The sequence below is a fragment of the Haliotis cracherodii genome, unplaced genomic scaffold, assembly GCF_022045235.1.
Source record: "Haliotis cracherodii isolate W230 unplaced genomic scaffold, xgHalCrac1.p SCAF_4, whole genome shotgun sequence".
Taxonomy (NCBI): Eukaryota; Metazoa; Mollusca; class Gastropoda; order Lepetellida; family Haliotidae; genus Haliotis; species Haliotis cracherodii.
Genome location: NW_027266297.1, coordinates 58,415,824 through 58,440,529, shown reverse-complemented (window position 1 = coordinate 58,440,529; position 24,706 = coordinate 58,415,824). Strand labels below are relative to the sequence as shown.

General features: G+C 41.8%; 1 protein-coding gene across 2 annotated transcripts; it reads right to left on the bottom strand.

The window, feature by feature from the left end:
• Positions 1–10,333: 10,333 nt before the first annotated feature.
• Positions 10,334–24,372, bottom strand: LOC139478695 (proto-oncogene tyrosine-protein kinase Src-like). 2 transcript variants are annotated; one of them, XM_071261273.1, is made up of 11 exons: positions 24,289–24,372; positions 23,089–23,204; positions 21,515–21,608; positions 20,241–20,345; positions 19,670–19,761; positions 18,019–18,174; positions 17,091–17,237; positions 15,343–15,602; positions 12,664–12,820; positions 12,085–12,216; positions 10,334–11,490 (listed from the first exon to the last, which is right to left on the bottom strand). In XM_071261273.1, the coding sequence occupies exons 2-11, from the start codon at positions 23,168–23,170 to the stop codon at positions 11,273–11,275; spliced, it is 1,443 nt and encodes a 480-aa protein (XP_071117374.1). In that variant the 5' UTR covers positions 23,171–23,204; positions 24,289–24,372; the 3' UTR covers positions 10,334–11,272. The 2 variants fall into 2 exon arrangements, with proteins under 2 accessions (XP_071117374.1, XP_071117375.1); XM_071261274.1 differs by lacking the exons at positions 23,089–23,204; positions 24,289–24,372 and having other exon boundaries at positions 20,241–20,341; positions 21,515–21,586.
• Between the last annotated feature and the right edge of the window lie 334 nt (positions 24,373–24,706).

Below are 24,706 nucleotides of genomic sequence, written 5' to 3'. Positions count from 1 at the left end.
CAGTGTACTGTGACTTCAGTGTATTGTGACTTCAGTCTATTGTGACTTCAGTGTATTGTGACTTCAGTGTACTGTGACTTCAGTCTATTGTGACTTCAGTGTACTGTGACTTCAGTGTACTGTGACTTCAGTGTACTGTGACTTCAGTGTACTGTGACTTCAGTGTATTGTGACTTCAGTATATTGTGACTTCAGTGTATTGTGACTTCAGTGTATTGTGACTTCAGTATATTGTGACTTCAGTGTACTGTGACTTCAGTGTATTGTGACTTCAGTGTACTGTGACTTCAGTGTACTGTGACTTCAGTGTACTGTGACTTCAGTCTATTGTGACTTCAGTGTATTGTGACTTCAGTGTACTGTGACTTCAGTGTACTGTGACTTCAGTATATTGTGACTTCAGTGTATTGTGACTTCAGTGTACTGTGACTTCAGTGTACTGTGACTTCAGTGTACTGTGACTTCAGTGTACTGTGACTTCAGTGTACTGTGTCTTCAGTGTATTGTGACTTCAGTGTACTGTGACTTCAGTGTACTGTGACTTCAGTGTACTGTGACTTCAGTGTACTGTGACTTCAGTGTATTGTGACTTCAGTGTACTGTGACTTCAGTGTATTGTGACTTCAGTGTATTGGTAAAGGTCTAAGACCTGCATCACTTTGGGCTTACCTCCCACATTGAGCTGACACGCCCTAATAAAACTGGAATACTGTTAAAAGCAGCGTTAAACCCAACTCACTCACTCACTGTGGCCTGTCTGTTTGACCCTCATGACCTCTGGCCCATTTGAAACCTCTCAGTGCGTGTGAGGTTCTCAATTCAATTTAGCACCATCAAATCAACAGAAACAGAGAAGTACATTGAACACACAGTTCATCTCCTCATTTATAGTCTTCTGAATCATCCTAACCTCCTTTAAACACATTCAGGAAGGGTATTTATGATAACAGGATTAAATGAAGATAGGAATATATACTCAACCCCCCAAAAAACGCGAATTTGAAGTGGTAAAAGAAACATGCTATAAAAATGACGGTTACCAATAGAAACATATCAAACTTGGCAGTGTTATAGGAAAATATTTAATTCACATACTACCGAATGTCATGAACTTCATGTTGGATTCAGGGTCACGTTGACGTTTAAAGTCTTTTTGAATCACATTCAGTAACAGATATGACAGCTGATTGGTCTGTCATTCCAGCAGATGTTGCACGTAGGAATCAATCTTTGTGTCAATCTTAAAATCAAACTACAACAGCGACAGTCGGTATTTGGGACCAGATGACAAGATGTCCAGTGAATCAACTGAAATGTTCCCAAACATTCTGGTAATAAAGAGTGTTCCATGTTTTATGAAATTCGTGCAGTTATTGCAAGTTGCGTTTTGGTGAATGGTATCATTTAAAATAGAATGGAACATTGTCTGATTAAAAATGTAATTCATACTATAATTTTACATCACTTCTGTTTCATGATATCGCCCATCAAACATCTTTGCGTTTCTTTTGTGGTTGACTATATATACATCATGTGCTCCATGATACAGCCAACGAATCACTGTGTATCAGACATTGTGTCTTAGACAAGTAAATTTTACATAAAATGAGGCAGTGGGGCAAGTAAAATATAAAATAGTCCTAAGACCAATCACACTCCTATCATTCAGAAATGTATCTATATAGACTTCCTACTACTGCTTGCGACCGACTTTCAACACTGACGGTACACGAGGACAGCCACTACAGAAATCTGAACAGGAAGCACAAGCAGAAACTAGTGATGACATATCACTGACCTGTACTGACGGGACTGACAACTATGATTAAACCATTTATAATATCTGTCCCATCTGTCACGAAGTGTCCGGCATGTTGGTCATGAGTTATATCAGGGCTATGGATTAATACAGGAAACTGATACACTTCAGTTCAAATTTCTTGAATATATCTTTTCAAAGGGTTGAAGAAGAAGCTGAAAAACATTTTAACGCAAATCTGTCGTGTATGCAGTGGGTGAGTGAGTGAGTGAGTGAGTGAGTGAGTGAGTGAGTGAGAGAAGCAAAGGACAATGGCTACCAAGAGTGAGTGAGTGAGTGAGTGAATGAGTGAGTGAGTGAGAGAAGCAAGGGACAATCGCTACCAAGAGTGAGTGAGTGAGTGAAAGAGTGAGTGAAAGAGTGAGTGAAAGAGTGAGTGAGTGAGAGAAGCAAGGGGCAAGGGGCAATGGCTACCAAGAGTGAGTGAGTGAGTGAAAGAGTGAGTGAGTGAGAGAAGCAAGGGGCAATGGCTACCAAGAGTGAGTGAGTGAGTGAGTGAGTGAAAGAGTGAGTGAGTGAGAGAAGCAAGGGGCAATGGCTACCAAGAGTGAGTGAGTGAGTGAGTGAGTGAGTGAGTGAGTGACGCCTTTTGCCACCATGACCAAAGCAATAAAGCAGTACACATGTAAACTGAACTAACTGTGTGCTATATTTGATCGCATTGTTTTTAAGTATTTGGATTTTCATATTTGTTGAAACTGAAACATGCGAGCAGTGCTCAAGGACCAAGACTATTATTTTTTTAGCCTATGATTCATTTGATGAAGCCAAGCCCAAATTAAAGGACATTGTCAAATTACACATAACACTGGGAATATTGATGTTGTATGGTAAATAATATGTTTTGAATTCAAAGATTGATGTTGTGTAGAAAGCTTTCTTAGTACGGTAAGTGTCACAAATCTGAAAATTTAGAGGTGCACCAGGTGCATATAGAGATTAATAATAGGTTGCATTTTTCAATATGCAGTCGCACTGTTGCATGTTTTATATGGTTAAATCATTCCCTGAGACTGACATTTGAAATGTGTCATGGGCCCTTGTCATGTATTAAATATTTGTAAGGGCATGCAAGGTTCCCCTCTGGCTTGTTTGTTTGTTTGTTTGTTTGTTTGTTTGTTGCTGAACGCCGCACTCAGCAATATTCCAGCTATATGACGGCGGTCTGTAAATAATCGAGTCTGGACCAGACCATCCAGTGATTAATGTCATGAGCATCGATCCACACAATTGGGATCGATGACATGCATCAACCAAGTCAGCGAGCCTGACCACCCGAACCCATTATAGTCGCCTCTTACGACAAGCATAGTCGCCTCTCACGGCATGCATGTATTGCTGAAGACCTATTCTACCCCGGATCTTCGCGGGTCCCTACAATCAAATATACCTGAACATATCCCTCTCTCCTCACTCCCTCACTCACTCAACACCATACTCTGGGTGACACATTGTGATAGTATTACATCAGTCAGAAATATCCACCCTAAATAATTCTTTCCAAAAGGCCTTGAATCATGTGAAAAGAAATTTTTTATTTACCTGCTCAACTCAGAACAAAAAGTGAAAATATATTTTAATACATGTAATATTTTAATTTATTAGATAACTTCTTCATGGCATTTAAAAATGTTTATTTGTTTTGCACCTCAAAACTTTACAGAGCTACAGATAAGCAGCATATTTGTGTAAAATACCCCCCCAAAATATTCAAAACCCAATTACTTTCAATTAACTTCGTACAGAAATGCATGCATTAAATGAAATACGTAGAGGGGAATGTCCGAGTAACTCTCCATTCCTTAAAAATAATGGAGCAGAGGCCCCGCAGGGGCCGAGGACCATTATTTTTAAGGAGTGGAGAGTTACGAGGATATTCCCCTACTTAAAACTCATCCCTACTTTTACACTTTGACAAAATATTCTGTAGTTGAAAATATTTGAAAAATAAACCAGAACTCTTTGTTGTCCGTATTTATACTGCGTGAGTCGACCTTGCGTGATGCACGAGGAATGCGTTCTCTGCCGCTGTTGCACGTGCGCCAAGCTCCGTGGCGAGTTGACATTTACAATGCATGGTACACGGCTCTTCATAATTGTGTTGGGTCCTAAACTAGAATTTATCAATCGCTTGCACATTGTTAACACATGCTGATGGGTTTAATTGGAAATATAGAGCCCCGAACAAGCGATATTTATGTTATCTTATTTGTTTTTTCTCGTCAAAGGTTTATCTAACTATCTATAAATATGAACATTGTTGTGGCTAACGTGCTCTAACACAAAATATATACATATTATTTTGAGCTTTTAAGCCTTATGAAAAATTGTGAAAATATTTAATAGTTAATTTCACATTATGCCTTCATGTGCCGCAGTAGCTGAGGTTGACAATTACACGTTTTCAAATCTAACGATGCGGGTTCGAACCCCGCGGGTGACACATGTTTTCGGAAAAAAATGAAAATATTCACTTGTAAATAAATGTAAAAAAATAGTTCCGTCTGTTCCAAGTGGAAATTAATTCAAATGTTGCTTCAAGATAATGTACAGTTGACAAGCAACTCTCCATTCCTGAAAAATAATGGAGCGTTCAAACAAAGGAATGTCGTCACAGATGTGTTTTAATCAAATGTATAAAAACAGCTCGTGTAAATACCCAATGAAACTTTTCAGCATGCATAGAAAGCAGCTGTTTTCCGAAACACAATTACAAGCTAATTTACTTTCCAAGTAAAGCCTATATATTCAAAACAGTAATTTACATCTAAAACATTATTTCATTTTTCAAAATCTTAAAATGTTCACTACTTTTGGGGAAAAATCCAATATAGTGGTTACCCAATGGAAAATGTAATAACCCAATTAAAAAAGAAACCCTAGAGTAAAAACTCAGTTGCTCAAAAATTTATCCGGAGCTCTGACTTTAGTTATCAGACTGATGAAGGAATGTATGTAGGAAACAGTGTTCCACATCTAACAATCCTAACCAAAATCTTAAAAAGTTCACTAATTTGGGGAAAAATCCAATATAGTGATGAATAGATGAGTGAAAAAATTGTGGTTACCCAATGAAAAATATAATAACCCAATTAAAAAAAGAAACCCCAGAGTAAAAACTCAGTTGCTCAAAAATGTATCTGGAGCTCTGACTTAAGTTATCAGACTGATGTAGGAATGTATGTAGGAAACAGTGTGCCCCATCTGGGGCATGGATGGCCCCGTCGTCTAAGGCGCCATGATTCGCAGTGCAGAGTTGCTTCCCTTGGGCACGCAAGAGACCTATGATTGTGGGTTCGCCACGATTATGTCTCTAAGTTTGTCAGCACCATACCCGTGCTCGTGGGTTTCACCGATGTGGTAAACGTCTGAGACCTGCATCACTTCATGCTTTCCTCCCACATTAAGCTGACATGCCGCAGTATAACTGTAATACTGTTAAAAGCGGTGTTAAACCCAACTCACTGACTGAGTGTGCCACATCTAACAATCCTAACCAAGCAGCTCACCAGTATGAAAGAAGGAAGCATGCTTGCAAACTCACATGTTCCTCTATGGACATTGTACAAAGGTGTGTCAGGTCACTTCAAATATTGACATGACCTCAATTGTATGTATGTACTTTGTACTAAACCTGTCTCTCCACCAAAACTGGGATATATTAATAGCAAAAAGGCAGTTAGACAGGATTACATCCATCTTCTGTTATACAAGGCTTGTAAAGACCTTTTGTTCAAAATAAATTGCCACCAGAGCTTGCTACGTCAGTTTTAAGAAAAGAAGTCACATTATGCACACAATTTAGCAAGAATCTGAACAGAACTTTGGCTGTTGAAGTGGAAGTAGATTAGTATATGACACAATATAATACATGTTTATATGTAAATACATGTTTTTACAAATGTTGCATAAGACATGGATTTGGCAGTGAAAGAGAATTTGCTTAATAAATGGGTCAGCAGTTGGAAAAGTTTTCTTGACCCTTTGGGATAAGCAGTAAGGTGAGGTGAGGTGAAGTGGGGTTTAAAGTCGCGTCCTAGATTATTCAGCTTATATAGCGATGAATACCCCACTCAGACACAGTACACTGACTCCGAGCTGACCAGTCCTTGTTTTAGCCCCTTAATGCCGAGCGCAAGACAGGGAAACAACAAATACCATCTTTTAACGTCTTTTGGTATGGGCGCCCCAGGATTGAACCCTGGACCTTCTGCTCTCCGGGGTGGACGCTCTACCACTAGACCACAGAGGCGGTCAGTTACAGATAGTTACATAGTGCATGGCAACTTCTGGACATGGTAGCACTCTGAGCGGACTTTTGTGTTTTCCGTAACTTTCCTGTGAAGGTGCTTCCGCTCTCTGGGGAGACGCTCTACCACTAGACCACGATGGCGGTCCATAAACACTGAGGCTGACCAGGTGGAGTTAACCCTAGGCTTACATTAAAAAAATAAAAACTATTACCCATGTATCCTACTTCAGCCTCTTAGGATACATGGGTTAATAATCATTTTAATTCTTTTGTACAGCTATAACATGTATGCCTGTGCATTAAAGGCAAAGTAAAGTCAACATAACCACTTTGTGGATTTTAATACTTTACGGCTTACTTAATCAAAATTGGTGCATGCTTGACCACAAATAAATTTGAAAAACGGAAAACACGTTAAAAAACAAAACTTATTTCCAGATTTAAAATAAATGACATAATGTTCTAAAAATATAGGCTTGACTCGGAAAGTAAATTAGCTCGTAATTGTGTTTCGGAAATTAGGTCCCTTGTACGCTTGCTGAAAAGCTTCATTGGGTATTAACGCGAGCTGTTTTTATACATTAGAGTTTTTCATTTAATGCATGCTTTTCTGTATGCAAGTGAATTGAAAGTAATTGAGTTTTGAATATTTTGAGGGGTATTTTAAGCAAATACGCTGCTTATCTGTAGCTTTGGGTTAGAAAATTGGGTATTATGTGAATATCTCACAAAATATAATGACACAACTACATGTAATAGGTGAATATCTCACAAAATATAATGACACAACTAATAGGTGAACATCTCACAAAATATAATGACACAACTAATAGGTGAATATCTCACAAAATATAATGACACAACTAATAGGTGAATATCTCACAAAATATAATGACACAACTAATAGGTGAATATCTCACAAAATATAATGACACAACTAATAGGTGAATATCTCACAAAATATAATGACACAACTAATAGGTGAATATCTCACAAAATATAATGACACAATTAATAGGTGAATATCTCACAAAATATAATGACACAACTAATTTGTGAACTATATTCACATAAACTGTACTAAGTGAAAACTTAGAAATTTTTTATCAATGAGTGAGTGAACGTATTAATCATTTAAAACGATTTGGGCTACAAAAGGAATTTCAGGCAAGAAACTGTATTCCACTATGGCAAATGTGTAGGTTGTTTTACAGTTTATTCCAAATTTTAACAGTGGTAGGCACATGTTTTTTGCGGAATATGGTTCATGATTAAGACTGGGTGTTCCATGCATTGGAATGTTCCCAAACAGGATGCCCCAAACCACCATTTACACCAACGCTGACCTTGTCACGAAGCACAATATAAACATATCACTGAACAGTGGGTGACACCAATAAATCATGTTAATAGGTGGCTTCCAATCTGTACAAATTCATCTAAATTCATAATACTGTGATCACAATCCAGTTAGTTTAATGCCACCCAAGTAGAAGAAGTTTAAAAATCTAGACAATGCCCATCAGAGGGAGGGGCGCCAACTTCTCCCAACCAGAAACCAGTTAACATTATCACAATGCTGTTTCACTGTTATTTGGACTGTGAAATATGTAAATTTGAGATGTGAAGGAAAAATGTATCTATTGTGTATCTTGTGACGCAAATCGTTATCTATGAGTCACAAGCATCCGCTGGTTCCGTACAGTGTGTGATATGACCCCCCAGCTTAAACAAACATGATTGGATCATTCTTTGACCAGTTGCTGGACAAGTAAGAAGACACCATGTATGGTACCCAACACAAATTTTGGCTAGCTAAGGCAGTTCCTTTTCTGAGTACAGGAAGCTAAACACACCACCTAGTTCTGCACCAAATGTCACCTGCTTGAAAATATCTGTGGTCACATTCAGTCATCATTTTGGAAAAGACGTAACTAAATATGGTAAAAATATGGCCAGTTTAATTACTGGAAATATCTACATTAAAAAAAAAAACAAAGCCATTTAATCACAGCAGCCAGATTTCTGAGTCTCCTCTATGAAAACTGCTGGCCAAACGACTGATTCAGATTTATTGTAGAAGAACCTAACAAATCTGACCAAGGGGAGATAATCCTGTGCTTACATTAAACCAGAAACAAATCTGACCAAGGGGAGTTAACCCTATGCTTACATTGTCACAGCTTATCAGGGGAGTTAACCCAAAGCTTACAAAGCAGAACGCAAAGTCATGCAAGAGTTAGCGTGCTTACCTTGTCATGCAGGTTATCCTGGACACATGGGGACAACTCGTCCGAAGGTGCTGGGTTCAAATGCCATCATGGGATTCGAAAATGTCATGGCCGCTACACTTACATTAACACAACTGACCAAGGGGAGTTGACCTGTGTGTGTGTGTGTGTGTGTGTGTGTGTGCGCGTGGGGAAGATCTACCTGTCGTACAGCTGCCAAAATGCACAAGACCATGACCTTACATGACCTTTGTGATGCAGCTAAGGGGAGATAACCGTGTTCTTCCATTCAAATGATCTTCCGCCCCAAATCCTACCTCCATATTAAACAGTTGACCAAGGGGATATCCTTACTCTCATTTCCACGTACATTTCATCCTGTCAAGGGGGGTAACCCCGCTTACATTAAAAGAGAATAACTGGACCAAACTGGAAGAAAATATCACAAACCAAAACTATAGACATTTATATTCCACAACAACAATTTTACAATCCAAGTAAGTTCGCCTGCGTATACACTTTAACATTTATCAATTTGTCATGTCATAAAAATATTTGTCAACAGGCTATGACTACGAGACGGGTCGGTCGGGCAGCCTAGTGGTTAAAGCGTTCGCTCGTCACGCCGAAGACCCGGTTTCGAATTCCAACATGGGAATGTGTGAAGCCCATTTCTGGTGTCTCCCGCCGTGATATTGCTGGAATATTGCTAAAAGCGGCGTAAAACCATACCCGCTCACTACGAGACTGATGCATTCCTGTAAGACAACAATACTGAAGACACTTCACACATACCTGCCAATTGAAAGCGCAAGATTGAAGAAGTCGTGGTTCTTGCTCTTCTATTAGCCATTAGTCATCGTTGAATAATTCCATGCACAGTGTGTGACAGACAGTGACAGACTGTAGAAGTTACGTCACTAGCAAATCCTAAACAGCCACACACTCTTTTTTTCTTGTTCTTGCGCAAACAACCCGCAGATAGAATTTCTGATTAAGTGTTCCCTTGTCTGGGGACATACTTAACTATAAACTAAATAAAACGCTATCACCTTTACTGTATCTTTTTTTCTTCTTCAGTAAACAATATCCTACTAGATCGCTTTGATGTTTGGGGAACAATAGACCGATGTGTGTCAGGTTTCCCCCAAGCCATTCTGTCACCTGACCGCAAGTTCAGGGTTGTTGCGTACGTAAGCCTTGAGATTGATAGTTTAAATGCCGTACTTGCAAACGAATGTTATCCACAGCCATTTCTGGTTCATCGGACTTTTGTCGTGGAGTCTCTACACCAACAGCAGGACCCCATTGTAGTCATAGCTAATTCTCTTCAGTATCGTCAAACAATATGTGGGGCGGTCGGGTAGCCTAGTGGTTAAAGCGTTCGCTCGTCATACCGAAGACCCGGGTTCGAATCCCGACATGGGTACAATGTGTGAAGCCCATTTATGGTGTCCCCCGCCGTGATATTGCTGGAATAGTACTAAAAGCGGCGTAAAACCATACTCACTCATTCAAACAATATGTTACGTTGTTGTGGAACTGGGTCGGAGTCCATCAAGTGAAAGGGTATCGGATACGTATCACGGAGTAACTAGTGGTCAAGCAAAGATTTGTGCCAGGATCCGAAGATCGTGAGTTCGTCCCGACTGTGGGCCATTGTGTGTCAGATACATATCCATAAATGTCTAAGACCTGCCTCACAATGTTGTATACGTTTGGCGTTATTTCCACCTCACTCGTCACTACTTACCTAAGTATTTATGACTTTTGGGGTAAATGTATTTTTCATGAATATTAAATTCAGTTGTTCATGATAAGTCTAAAGGCAAAGTACTCCCTACCTCGTTCACTTGATTGGCCGCCGTCAATACTTCAGTAAACAATTGTTAAGCCTTTGAAGTCATGGCTCGGATATGGTTTCTTGTGAACGCAACACAACACAAGGTAACGATGTAAGTGGACATTTATTCACAAAATAAGGGCAACTTTGTATATACATTTACACGCAATACAGTAAAATGTTCTGATATAAGTGACCTAATTTCGCAATATACAGCAGTCCTCGAGCAAATCATGTTTGCCGTTAAAGGCGATTATGCTTTGTCGTAAGAGGTGACTAACGGGATCGGGTAGTGAGGTTCCCTGACTTGGTTTATGCAGGTCATCGTATCCCAGTTGCGCTGGGTTGTCTGGTCCAGACTCGATTATTTACAGCCCGCCTTCATAAAGCTGGAATATTGCTGAGTGCGGCGTTAAACTAACAAACAAACAAGCAGTAGTCCTCGCGTGAGGGGCCCTTCAAACAAAGGCAGATGACTCCAAAAACATCTCTTATAGATTTGGCCTTAGAGTGTAATTACTGACTTAGCCGTAATCAAGACATTAATTGTCTCTGTATAGTTAAGATAATCATTAACTTCCAGACCGATATGCGTCATTAAACTTGGGTTAGCAGACAAATTGGTTTAATCGAAGAGATACGGTATTCTGCTAATTAGCTGTCTCCAGAGAATTAGGCCTTGAGTGAAGGAATAACAGTATCAGTGCCAACATTGTGCATCACATGATAGATAGACAATATTAGACATACACACAGCACCAGCAAATACACATAGAGGGGGATGTATGTTTTCAATCTACAGATAGACCTGTGAAGATCCGGGGTACAATAGGTCTTCAGCAACCCACGTTTGCCGTAAAAGGCCACTATGCTTGTTGTAAGAGACGAATAGCGCGTTCAGATGGTCAGGCTCGCTGACTTGGTTGATGCATGTCATCGTATCCCAATTACGTTGATCAATGCTCATGGTGTCAATCACTGGATGGTCTGGTCCAGACTCGATTATTTACAGACCGCCGTCATATAGCTGGAATATTGCGGCGTAAAACAACAAACAAACAAACAAACAAGCTACAGATAAAACTGAAGCTCCAATAAAATCTGTATGTTCGTTCTTGTATTCAACTTCAAAATTCATCCGTGCTTTTATAGCCAGACTCCGTAGACACGAAATAGTCTGAGAATAAACTGTGTAAGTACGCAAAGGTTGGCCGACTTTCTGGTTGCATCTTCCAGCAATGCATCATGACGTCATAGTAGGAATCTGGGAAACTCATCGGTCCGGAGGGTTTGGGCATCCGATAACCCGCTCCAATTTGTCGTATAACTTCGGGATTTGACATACCTACAAGCATACACATACAATATACATGTTAATCACATAGAAAGAGTTGGGTAGATCGGCCAAGACTGAACTAAAGTACACGTGGCTTTCCTTCAAGAATGGACGTCTTCCTTGCATCACTAGTGGGCTGTCGGGTAGCCTAGTGGTTAAAGCGTTCGCTCGTCACGCCGAAGACCCGGGTTCGATTCCCGACGTGGGTATAATGTGTAATGCCAATTTCTGGTGTCACCCGCCGAGATATTGTTTGAATATTGCTAAAAGCGGCGTAAAACCATACTCACTCACTTGGTTGGTTGGTTGGTTGGTTGTTTAACGCCGCACTCAGCAATATTCCAGCTATATGAGGGCGGTCTGTAAATAATCGAGTCTGGACCAGACAATCCAGTGATTGATATCATGCGCATCGATCCACGCAATTGGGATCGATGTCATGCATCAACCAAGTCAGCGAGCCTGACCACCCGATCCCGTTAGTCGCCTTTTTTCGACAAGCATAGTCGCCTTTTACGGCTAGCATGGGTTGCTGAGGACCTATTCTACCCCGGAATCTTCACGGGTCTACTCACTCACTATAGGACGCCTAATAAAACTAACCTGGGTACGGGACACGCCCGAAAGTGACGAGTTCATACAGGAGAACACCAAATGACCACACGTCCGACTTGACGGAGAACTTCCTGTAATTAGCTGCTTCTGGTGCAGTCCACTTAATGGGAAATCTTGATCCTGGAGCAAAATAAATTGTAAAATAGCTGCACGCGGTATTTGTAAAAGCATCGGTCTTAACGTTTCTGCTTTGAATGATTTCTGTGTTTCAGGGCTTTCGGGGAATTAAAACATGATGTATGTATGCATCCATTAAATGTTACTGTTTGTTTGTATGTTATTTTACGCCGCACTCAGCAATATTTCAGCTAAATGACGGCGGTCTGGACCAGACAATCCAGTGATTGATATCATTAGCATCGCTCAAAGCAAATGGAATGCGATAACATGCATCAACCAAATAAGCGAGCCTCACCACCCGATCCCGTTAGTCGCCTCTTACGACAAGCATTGGTTGCTGAAGACCTATTCTAACCCGGATCTTCACGGGTCAGTTCTAACATGTGCCAAGATGCTCATGTACCTAACGGTACATGCCCCTTGGTTTCTGCCAATGGATCACCTTACTTGCATCAGCCGTATAGTCCACTCCATCTTCAAGAATTCTTGCCAGGCCGAAGTCCGCTACCTTGACGTTATGCTGATCTCCGACCAGAATGTTTGCTGTCCTTAAATCTCGGTGAACAAAGTTTTTGCTTTCCAAGTACTCCATGCCCTCCGCAATCTGTGGGGATGTAGACGGTGTGGGCGTTATAAGGTAATCTACTCGACTTCCGCCATCTGTGGGGATGTAGACGGTGTGGGCGTTATAAGGTAATATACTCGACCTCCGCAATCTGTGGGAATGTAGACGGTGTGGGCGTTATAAGGTAATATACTCGACCTCCGCAACCTGTGGGAATGTAGACGGTGTGGGCGTTATAAGGTAATCTACTCGACTTCCGCCATCTGTGGTAATGTAGACGGTGTGGGCGTTATAAGGTAATCTACTCGACTTCCGCAATCTGTGGGAATGTAGACGGCGTGGGCGTTATAAGGTAATCTACTCGACTTCCGCAATCTGTGGGAATGTAGACGGTGTGGGCGTTATAAGGTAATCTACTCGACTTCCGCAATCTGTGGGAATGTAGACGGCGTGGGCGTTATAAGGTAATCTACTCGACTTCCGCAATCTGTGGGGATGTAGACGGTGTGGGCGTTATAAGGTAATCTACTCGACTTCCGCAATCTGTGGGAATGTAGAGGGTGTGGCGTTATAAGGTAACATACTCGACCTCCGCAATCTGTGGGAATGTAGACGGTGTGGGCGTTATAAGGTAATATACTCGACCTCCGCAATCTGTGGGAATGTAGACGGCGTGGGCGTTATAAGATAATCTACTCGACCTCCGCAATCTGTGGGAATGTAGAGGGTGTGGCGTTATAAGGTAATATACTCGACCTCCGCAATCTGTGGGGATGTAGACGGTGTGGGCGTTATAAGGTAATGTACTCGACCTCCGCCATCTGTGGGAATGTAGACGGTGTGGGCGTTATAAGGTAATGTACTCGACCTCCGCAATATGTGGGAATGCAGACGGTGTGGGCGTTATAAGGTAATGTACTCGACCTCCGCAATCTGTGGGAATGTAGACGGTGTGGGCGTTATAAGGTAATGTACTCGACCTCCGCAATCTGTGGGAATGTAGACGGTGTGGGCGTTATAAGATAATGCACTCGACTCCATTGTTGTATTTACTCATATAACCTATATATAATATAATAATATTCTTCTTGGTATTCTCCTGTATGAAACAACCTTTACTTTAAAATCATACTCTTCATTTACCGTGGGATAAAATCAACTATTCCTTGTTTTTGTTCAATGATGAACGCAATTGTTGTTTCTAAATATTGATTCATAAGACTGTTACATAGACTATAAGTATAAGAAATGTGTTAACATAAATAATGATCGTATTTTTACATTAAAATACATAGTGAATAGAGATATACATAATCTTAACTTACGGATCGGTTGGACCAACCATAGCCTTAACTGACTATCATCTTAATCTTAACTTAATCTTGCTGGGGGCAACGGGACCTGCCAACTTAAGTAAACCTGGAAAGGGAGCATTTGAAGCGAGCTCTGTGTAAAGTTCGGGGCCGCCTCCGTGGTCTTGTGGTAGAGTGTCCGCCTGAGAGCGGAAGGTCCGGGGTTCGATCCCCGGCCGCGTCATACCAAAAGACGTTAAAAGATGGTACTTGATGTTACCCTGTCTGGCGCTCGGCATTAAGGGGCTAAAACAAGGACTGTGTCTGAGTGGGGTATTCATGTTAAACTGCAGCATGGTATCTCAGTGAGCTAGCACTATAAATCGACATTAGTCCGGACTAGTACAAGCAGCCACACACACACACACACACGTGCATGCACGTCGCTATAAAAGTGCAATAATCTTGGACGCGACGTTAAACCTCATTTCACCTCACCTCACCTTGTTAGACAGGTCTCCAGAACTTCGTGATATCAGGAGTGTTACCTGGTCTCACTTTCAGTAAGAGTTCACATTGGTTCCGCACGTGACAAGTATTTAGCAAAGTGTACTCCATAGTCCACGCATGGGGTCATGTATTATAGGGATGCTATAGTTAAAACACGTCTCAATGGTTTTACATTTTCACCAAAACTGAAGAAACTATTGGGATACCATACGGTGAACCAATATAGTAGTCGCGGTATAAAACGAATTCGATGATGGACGAAAGAAAGACCACGTGCAGCATGCAGCCAACTGAAGTCATGACATATAAGATTGAACACCCTTTCATCACCTGTCCCGGTGCGCAGTGAGAAGACAGTTACGAAGTGAGTTACAATACTGAACATGATATGTGAGGTTCGATTCAAGTCATGGAACTTTCGTGTGAAGGAAATTGTGACCTTTAGCAAGTCAAAAAGCGACATTAGACGCAAATTTAAATGCTGTTAAAATAACTCAACTGTAACTACAAGGTCCTTCAATTGAAATGTAGAAATTTTCAAGCAGGTCTTACAATTCAAATGCAAAACATCTCAACAGGTTTCGCTTGAAATTAGTACCTATCTAAAGATTACTATGAGTCAGCGAGGTACCTTCAATGCTACAGGCAAAAGTGGCAGTAGGTTTATAGAAACACGCAGACACAAGTTTTCACACGGAGATAATGGAGATAATGATCACATCAACATCCGAAAAATGAGCCCAACAACAGCCGACTCACCTGACTTGCCATATTGATTAAATCGGGGAATTTAATGCTGCTTCCCCTATCCTTCCTGATGTAGTCCAGCAGGGCGCCATTAACCATCAGCTCTGTGATGATGAGGATGGGCTCCTCACTGCTGCACACGGCCCTCAGCTGGACCAGCTTCTTGTGACGCAGCTGGTGCATGATATTAGCCTCCTCCAGGAACGCCTCCGGGGACATCGTGCCCGGCTTCAGCGACTTCACGGCAACGTCAAGAATATTCCACAGTTTGCCTGAAATTGGTAAAATCCTGCCATGCAGTCATAATTTCACTCAGATTATGCCAGCTAATTTGCGATTTGGGTCGTAGAGTGAGTGAGTGAGTTTCTTTGCGCCGCTTTTAGCAATATTCCAGCAATATCACGGCGGGGGGCACCAGAATAGGCTTCACACATTGTACCCATGTCGGGAATCGAACCCGGGTCTTCGGCGTGACGAGCTAACGCTTTAACCACTGGGTCGTAGAAGTGTGCTATTAACACTGTTATGTCGCACAAAGTTAAATCATTGCCCATCAACTTCGCAGTACCCATTCACTCCAAGAGAAAGCCTATTCCAAACTGGGACAGTGAACATTTCTGTTGTACCGAATTCTTCAAACTCTCGCCATGTCGTACTTCATCACCTCTACATGTTCTTAATATAGTGCTCAGCAAAAAGGGTAAAAGAAGTAAGTGTTAATGTATATTTCCTTCGCATGCTTTCAAAAAGAGTTTTTTAGTTGGTCCAGACTCGATTATTTACAGACCGCCATCATATAGCTGTAATATTGCCGAATGCGGCGTTAAACAACAAAGCAAAGCAAACCAAACCAAAAACATCCAACAGGGGTTTTGAATTTTGACCAGTTTTCACCACCTACCCCGAGCCTGACAAATATTTACATTTACATGACAAAATAATTAATGTTAAAGTATACGTGGGTTAATGTACTTGGATTATAAGATGGTTGTTGTACATTTTAAATGTCAAACCCGAAGTCCCCAATGGGCCTCGAAACAAAGTGCAGTAAACTACGTTTATAACGAACACGCATATAACGAACTGTTTTTTCCCCCCCGGGCATTTGCCGTGCATATGTTGTATATGTGCTTATAAGGAACAACGGTTATAACGAACTAACATTAGTGATGCCTTTGAGTTCGTTATAACCGTAGTTTAAGGGAGTCACCTCTCTAGATCGTGCGGTATATGCATTTAATAAGACTCAATAAGTATCAATCTACCTTGAAAGTATTATTGAGTAGATATGGAACACTGTTTCACCAATTAACTTCATGGCCATAAAAAGAACAAATGAATATGTACGTAAAGCAAATATCACATACACACTCCTTAATTGAATTTATTACATTAACACTCCCTACTCATATCGCTTTGCATTACGACTCGTGTTTTACAATATACTATATGACTGACAACTGTCTGGTCCGTTGGTTGGTTTGTTGTTTAACGCCGCTCTCAGCAATATTCCAGCTATATGACGGCGGTCTGTAAATAATCGAGTCTGGACCAGACAAACCAATGAATGACATCATGAGCATCGATCCCAATTGCGTGACTACCCTATCCCGTTAGTCGCCTCTTACGACAAGCATGGGTTGCTGAAGACCTATTCTACCCCGGATCTTCACGGGTCGTCTGGTCTGAATACCGGAATTACAGTGCCGTGATGAATCGGCATGAACATAAACATTATTAATGTGCGATTTATTTCTTACCTTTCCACACCTCACCGAAACATCCTTGCCCAAGCTTTTGTTGTGTCTGTACCGCGCTCCGATCCACCTGTAGTTCCCGGAAGTGAACTGGTGGTGGTAGCTTCGGACACGCCCCTGCCAGCTTCCTGCTTATCCCATCTGGATGTTCTGGTGAATATACAGTAAACAAGACTCATAGGACTGATTGTATGCAGAGTTGCGTCTCCTGGGCACGCCAGAAACCTTTGACAGTACAGCCGTATCATATGCTACGGGGCGCGGGTGACCAAGTCGTGTAAGGCGCCGCAATTCGCTGTGCAGAGTTGCGTCCGGGATAGAGTAGGTCTTCAGCATCCCCCGCTTGCCGTAAAGGCGACTAACGAGATCGGGTGGTCAGGCTCGTTGACTTGGTTGATGCATGTCATCGTATCCCAATTGCGTTGATCGATGTCAGTGATGTCAATCACTGGATTGTCTGGTCCAGACTCGATTATTTATAGACCTCTGAATATTGCTGAGCGCGGCGTTAAACAACAAACAAAGGACAGAGAAAGAATTAATATGGCATAGGGAGTGTTGATAAGATTGATGCTCATGATGTCAATCACTAGATTGTCTGGTCCAGACCCGACCATTTACAGACCGCTGTCATATAGCTGGAATATTGCTGAGTACGGCATTATACAACAAACAAACAAACATCTCGACGATCTCGGCTACAGCGACAAATCATAGAAGGACCTCGGCTACAGTGACACATAACAGTATGGAATGTATTGTAAATAATATCAAATATTTATATATTTCTTTAGGACTCAGAAAAGTATATCTTTTACATGTTACTTATAACGATGCGCCTGGCAAGTTCCACCGGGACGGTTTCATTAAACCTAATATTAAACTGAATATGACAAAATGGACTTGACAAGGAAGACAGCGGAATACATACGTTTATGGTGGTTTACAAGATCTATCATGCTTGTGAATGGTGTCTTCGGGTTGAGAAAGAATTCTCCACTGTCTAATTTCTTTATTCGGTAATGCTTGACACATGGCTTCTTGTGTTGGTCTGTGTCTCGTATAGACAACACGTGGGTCGATTTGTCTGGAACATTAGGAAAACAATGGATGAATGATTTTCCTCCGCTTTTAAACAGTATCTCAGTTATATCACGGTGTTTTTTAGAGGAAAGTCCAAAGTAATGGAGGATCTAGATGTTTAGAAGTGTCTCTTTGGTGAAACCCATGAGTACGGGTATGGTGCTGAAACCCAGAGTTCTAGTCAAATCTGATCATCAGATTCTGGGACCCATGAAGATCCGGGGTAGAATAGGTCTTCCGCAACCCATGCTTGCCGTGAGAGGCGACTATGCTTGTTGTAAGAGGCGACTAACGGGATCGGGAGGTCAGGCTCGCTGACTTGGTTGATGCATGTCATCGTATCCCAATTACGTTGATCGATGCTCCATGATGTCAATCACTGGATTGTCTGGTCCAGACACGATTATTTACAGACCGCCGTCATACAGCTTGAATAATGCCGAGTGCAGCGTTAAACAACAAACAAACAAACATCAGATTCTGGCCCGACTAAGGGTGTATTCTCTTCACGGCGAATTCCGATGCCTCAGACTCCGGGGTAGGTATGAACGACGTAACCTATTCCCCAGTGGTAAGATCGATTTGATTCACACAGCATTGAAGTACGAGTTTCATAGCACATATTTTGTAAAAGACATGTTCGATTTCTTTTTCGTAAGTTATTTACTGAGAGAGAGGACAGGGTCAAGTGTGTGTCCATCTGCTTAACCCCTTAACATTATCCCTCATTTATGTTTTGGAAAATATATCATTTTTAATATTAAAGAGGAAGAGAATAGCAATTAAAACAATACAAATTAAAAACTCCGACCAGTTGCATTATATATTTACATGTAGTGTTCAGAAGGTGTTCGCGCCTCTAAAGCTATATCAATACTGGTTGTATAATCTATGTTCTTTAAATTTGACAACATGGGAAGTAATCGATTTAATCGATCATGCTTTTCGGTGCAATTCTAATACATTCAACATGGGCAAAGTGCATGTTTTGCTGTTTAAGGGTGCTGTGGTATAATGTAGTGGTGAAAGCGTCCGATCGTCACGCCCAAGTCCCGGTTTCGATTCCATGCATAATATTGGTACAATGTCTGAAGTCCATTTCTGGGGTCATCGACTTAATGTCGTTGCAATATTGCTTAACGTGGCGTAAAACCTCCCTCGCTCCTCCACTCACTCACTCACTCACTCACTCACCCACCCAAAGCCCACTCACTCACTCACTCACTCACTCGCGCACCCGCCCGCCCGCCCACCCGCCCACTCACTCACTCACTCACCCAAAGCCCACTCACTCACTCACTCACTCACTCACTCACTCACTCACTCACCCACCCACCCACCCACCCACTCACTCACTCACCCACTCACCCACCCACCCACCCACATACCCACATACCCACTCACTCACTCACTCACCCAAAGCCCACTCACTCACCCACTCACTCACTCACTCACTCACTCACTCACTCACTCACTCACTCACTCACTCGCTTACTCACCTGTGGACTCTCGGATAAGGAATGTTCCGGGTTTGTTGCCAGCATGAAGAAGCATGTCATTCGAATCGTTACGATTAAAATCAAACCACCAACTGAAAAATCAAATATTGAATCTTTTATCAAAATTAGCCCTGAACAGTTCATAAGATATCAGCTATGTTAGATGTTTGAGCTCCATCATTCCATGGCAATGTCTCAACACAACTGTCAGCACCAATCCATGATACATTGGCCTCCTTGCACGTACTGTACGTAATTACTCGTACAAACAAATATACCAACGTGCGAATACATACGACCCGTGAAGATCCGGGCTAGAATTGGTCTTCAGCAACCCATGCTTGCCGTAAAAGGCGACTGTGCTTGACGACTAACGAGATCGGGTGGTCAGGCTCGCTGACATGGTTGATTCATGTCATCGTATCCCAATTGTGTGGATCGATGCTCATGGTGTCAATCACTGGATTGTCTGGTCCAGCCTCGATTATTTATAGACCGCCGTCATATAGCTGGAATATTGCTGAGTGCGGCGTGAAACAACAAACAAACAAATCCTTAGGTGCGGACTTACTCTTGTGCTTGCGACGAATCATCGTCCTTGCACACATAGTTTAAGGGGATGTATCCCTTCTTTCCCGTCACGATGTTGGTGGCCATCCACCAGTCGCTGTCCTGACTGAAACAACAATGTATGAAAATGCAAGTGTCACACAAATGTGGTTACACGAGGAGGTGATGCTGAATTTGCTGAATTTACGAAAGTGCTACAGAAGGTTTGTATCATACGAGGGTGAAATTCTTAAATTCATATAAGTAGTAATCACGTCATAATCCATCATAAATATTTTCTACACTGAAGAAGCAGCATTGTCTGCAGTAGTACTAGAATTGGCAACCAATACATTGTCGTAAAAGGTTGGTTGTTTAAAGCCGCACTCAGCAATATTCCAGCTATATGACGGCGGTCTGTAAATAATCGATTTTGGACAATCCAGTGATCGATATCGTGAGCAATTGAGATACGATGACATGCATCAACCAAGTCAGCGAGTCTGACCACCCGGTCCTGATCCCGTTAGTCGCCTCCTACGACAAGCATAGACGCCTTTTACGGCATGCATGGGTTGCTGAATAACTTTCCTACCCCGGATCTTCACGGGTCATATGGATAATAAAGATAGTTACGAAATCAAATATTCATATTCATATATTGAGTAGTGTCCACCACGTCGGTGCAATATGTCCGTTACATACAAGTTTGCTCTTTGGAATTCACCATTCCATTTGGAAATCATCAGATGCTGAGCAACACCTGTAGACACCTGAGCAACACCTGTAGACACCTGTGTAAACCATATACAGGTACCTGTACATTCCGAAATAGGACGCTAGTGTAAGTGTTTCACACGTGAGACACGCATTGTTATGAGACAAAATAAGCTCGACTGGGATTAACAATTTCATTTGATATCATAAAGTCGTTGTACTCATATCACCGATTCCCGGCCGCGTCATACCAAAAGACGTTAAAAGATGGTACTTGTTGTTACCCTGCCTGGCGCTCGCCATTAAGGGGCTAAAACAAGGACCGGTCGGCTCGGAGTCAGTATTCTGTGTCTGAGTGGGGTATTCATGTTTAACTGCAGCATGGTATCTCAGTGGGCTAGCATAAATCGGCATCAGTCAGGACTAGTACAGCGGCCACACAAACGCAGACACACACGTGCATGCACGTCGCTATATAAGTGCAATGATCTTGGACGCGACGTTAAATCCCATTTCACCTCACCCCACCCGTTGTACTCATATACAATCAGATATTCTAACTTAACACTGTATTTGAACCTTGTTTCATCCACCCGAAAGCGGTCTCCCAGTTTGAAGGGCAAATCGTCTTGATGTGTTCCTTTATAGTCGTACATAGCCCGATATATGGTCTCTGGAAACAGTAAGAAAAGTAAAATAGTAAAAGAAAGCATTTTGAGTTTGTAATTGAAAATTGAGTAAGTGAGTATGGTTTTACGCCGCTTTTAGCAATATTCCAGCCATATCACGGCGGGGGACACCAGGCTTCACACATCGTACCCATGTCGGGAATCGAACCCGGGTTTTCGGCGAGCGAACGCCTATACCACAAGGCTACCCGACCGCCCAAATTGATGTTGATAAATGTGATTAATATGTCTTTTATTGTCTATTGTAAAAAGTAATGTGTGTCTGGTAATTTTGTGTAAAAATAAATGGCTTCAATGAAAAAAGGGATTAAAAATGAATTTGCAACCAGAATACTCCTACCTTGTTTGAAAATTAAATTTGTGCCGAAAAAGCCAAATTTCTTGATTTTCAAAGATAAGCTGTCTGAGTTACCAATCAGCAGATGTGTATACTGCGAAATTGTTTGCAGTTTTAAAAGTTTTCAATCAAATTATATGTTTTAAAATAAATCCATGTTGGGGTATTCTTTGCCTGATGACTAAGCACCATTAGAGTTCATTATTTTCTAAAATACCTTAGACATTTTTAATTGAAAATCAAACATATGATAACATCCACTGATAGGTCCCGGTTCGCCCCGATTATGTTTCTAGGTTTGTCAGCACTATACCCTTGCTCGTGGGTTTCGCCGAAGTGGTAAACGTCTGAGACCTGCATCACTTCGGGCTTTCCTCCCACATTAAGCTGACACGCCGCGATATAACTGGAATACTGTTAAAAGCGGCGTTAAACTCAACTCACTCACTCACTCCACTGATAGGTGTAGTTTCTTTTGCTTCACGGGCTATATGAAACAACGTGGTCATTCTTTTATTACAATCTCAACACACACACACACACACACACACGCGCGCGCGCGCGCGCGCATTAAGCTGACACGGCGTATTACAACTGGAATATTGATGATAAAGCCAACTCACTCATTTAATCAGACACGCTAAACATCTATCATTGAACATGTGGAGATATATGCATGTCTCGCCCATATTGCGAGCTTGAACTGGAAATGGGTGAGTGTTGTTTTACACCACAGTCACCACATACAAAGGCAGACTGTAAATAAACAAAGCTCGGTCAGGAAAACCAGTGGTTGACGGCACGAGCAACGACCCGAGCCGTCGGGGCACAATGACAATAATCAGTAGATGCACTCAGCGGAACACAATCCTGCGCATGCGCCCCTTTCAACAAAGCGATCATAGCTCTACGACTTTTTAAGTCTATGTTAAAGTATGGGAGTTACGATCATCTTTGAGCTACGCTCGCTTTGTGAAACAGGTCCAAGCTGATACTTGTCGGCTCATACTAAAATAATAGGATACCTTTGATCTATTCTATCCAGGAATCACCATGGAGACTCTTGTCTTAATAGTTAAACACGTTTCAGTAAAATTAAGAAACTGAGACATTTTAAAACTACTCACGCTCTTGTTTCGGATAAACAGTGATATCATCCATACTGATACTGTTAAGTTTTCCATCTTTTCGGCACTGACAGTTCCCCATAGTGCCTAAAGAACTGGTTCACAAAATGCAAAACCTGGAGAAAAAATTCTGTGTTTAATATCACTGACGGACACGATAAAACACTAACGCAACAAAATATTAACAAATCATGGGCACTATTATGTGATTAGAAAGGGCGTGTACCATCCAACCATGACCAACGCAAAAAATGGCACAAAGTAAAATAAAATCGATCAATGAATTGGAGCACTTTACTCAAATTATTTTTCCAATATGGCCAATAGCGTTGTATCTATGTGAGCCAACGTTTATTGTGTATCATTGCCTGTATCTATACATGTTTGTTTGTTTGTTGTTTAACGCCGCACTCAGCAATATTCCAGCTATAAGACAGCGGTCTGTAAATTATCGAGTCTGGACCAGACAATCCAGTGATTGACATCATGAGCATCGACCAACGTAATTGGAACCGATGACATGCATCAACCAAGTCAGCGAGGCTGACCACCCGATACCGTTAGTCGCCTTTTACGACAAGCATGCTCGCCTTTTACGACAAGCATAGTCGTCTTTTACGACAAGCATAGTCGTCTTTTACGACAAGCATAGTCGCCTTTTACGGCAATCTTTACAACGGAGATCCATGCCTGTACCTGTTTGAAACAGCGAAATAACCGCGGTGTTTCAATCACATAGTGACCCGGGTTAAATAGGTCCCCACTTCACCATTGACACTCTGTTGTTTAACGCCGCACTCAGCAATATCCCAGCCATATGACGGCGGTCTGTAAATAATCGAGTCTGCACCAGACAATCCAGAGATTGACATCATGAGCATCGATCCACGAAATTGGGATCGCTGACATGTATCAACCAAGTCAGCGAGCCTGACCACCCGATCTCGTTAGTCGCCTCTTACGACAAGCATAGGCGCCTTTTACGGCAAGCATGGGTTGCTGAAGACCTATTCTACCCCGGGTTTTCACGGGTCGGGAGGGGGGTAGGGGGCGTATTGTAGCCACCCTCCTCGAGTTCACATAACCTATATAAAGCTTCCATATACGCGAGAGGCTAACCCTTAGTTGAAATTATCCGAATAACGACGTCCTCCGAGTCGATGTCATATAAACAAGCTATCTACCTACTCATTTACTCACCCAAATATGTCCGTGTTGGGAGACAACTTTCGTTTCATTGAAAGCTTTCGTCCATGGAGGATGTGTGCGTCATATATTGCTACGTGCCTACCTATTACCTGAAGGTAACTGCGGCTAAAACGCAAGTGGGAACTCCATAGAAAACAACGTCCACGTCACTGACTTTATGCAAGTTGGGCGTCTGTAGGTCTTTATTAAGTGAAGTTCGACAGACGCAGTTTGTTGTATGGAGCGAGTGACTGAATAGTCCGGGCGGTAAGAAGGAAGCAGTGTGGTCTTTGTAATAGCTATCGCCAAATAGCTCTTGTATAGAATGGAGAATGTCTTGCAGTTCATGCCTTAAGTTGTATTCTATTGAAAGAGGAAAACATTATCATGTTAATATACGGGTTTGGCACTTCGGTGTATATGCACTCTG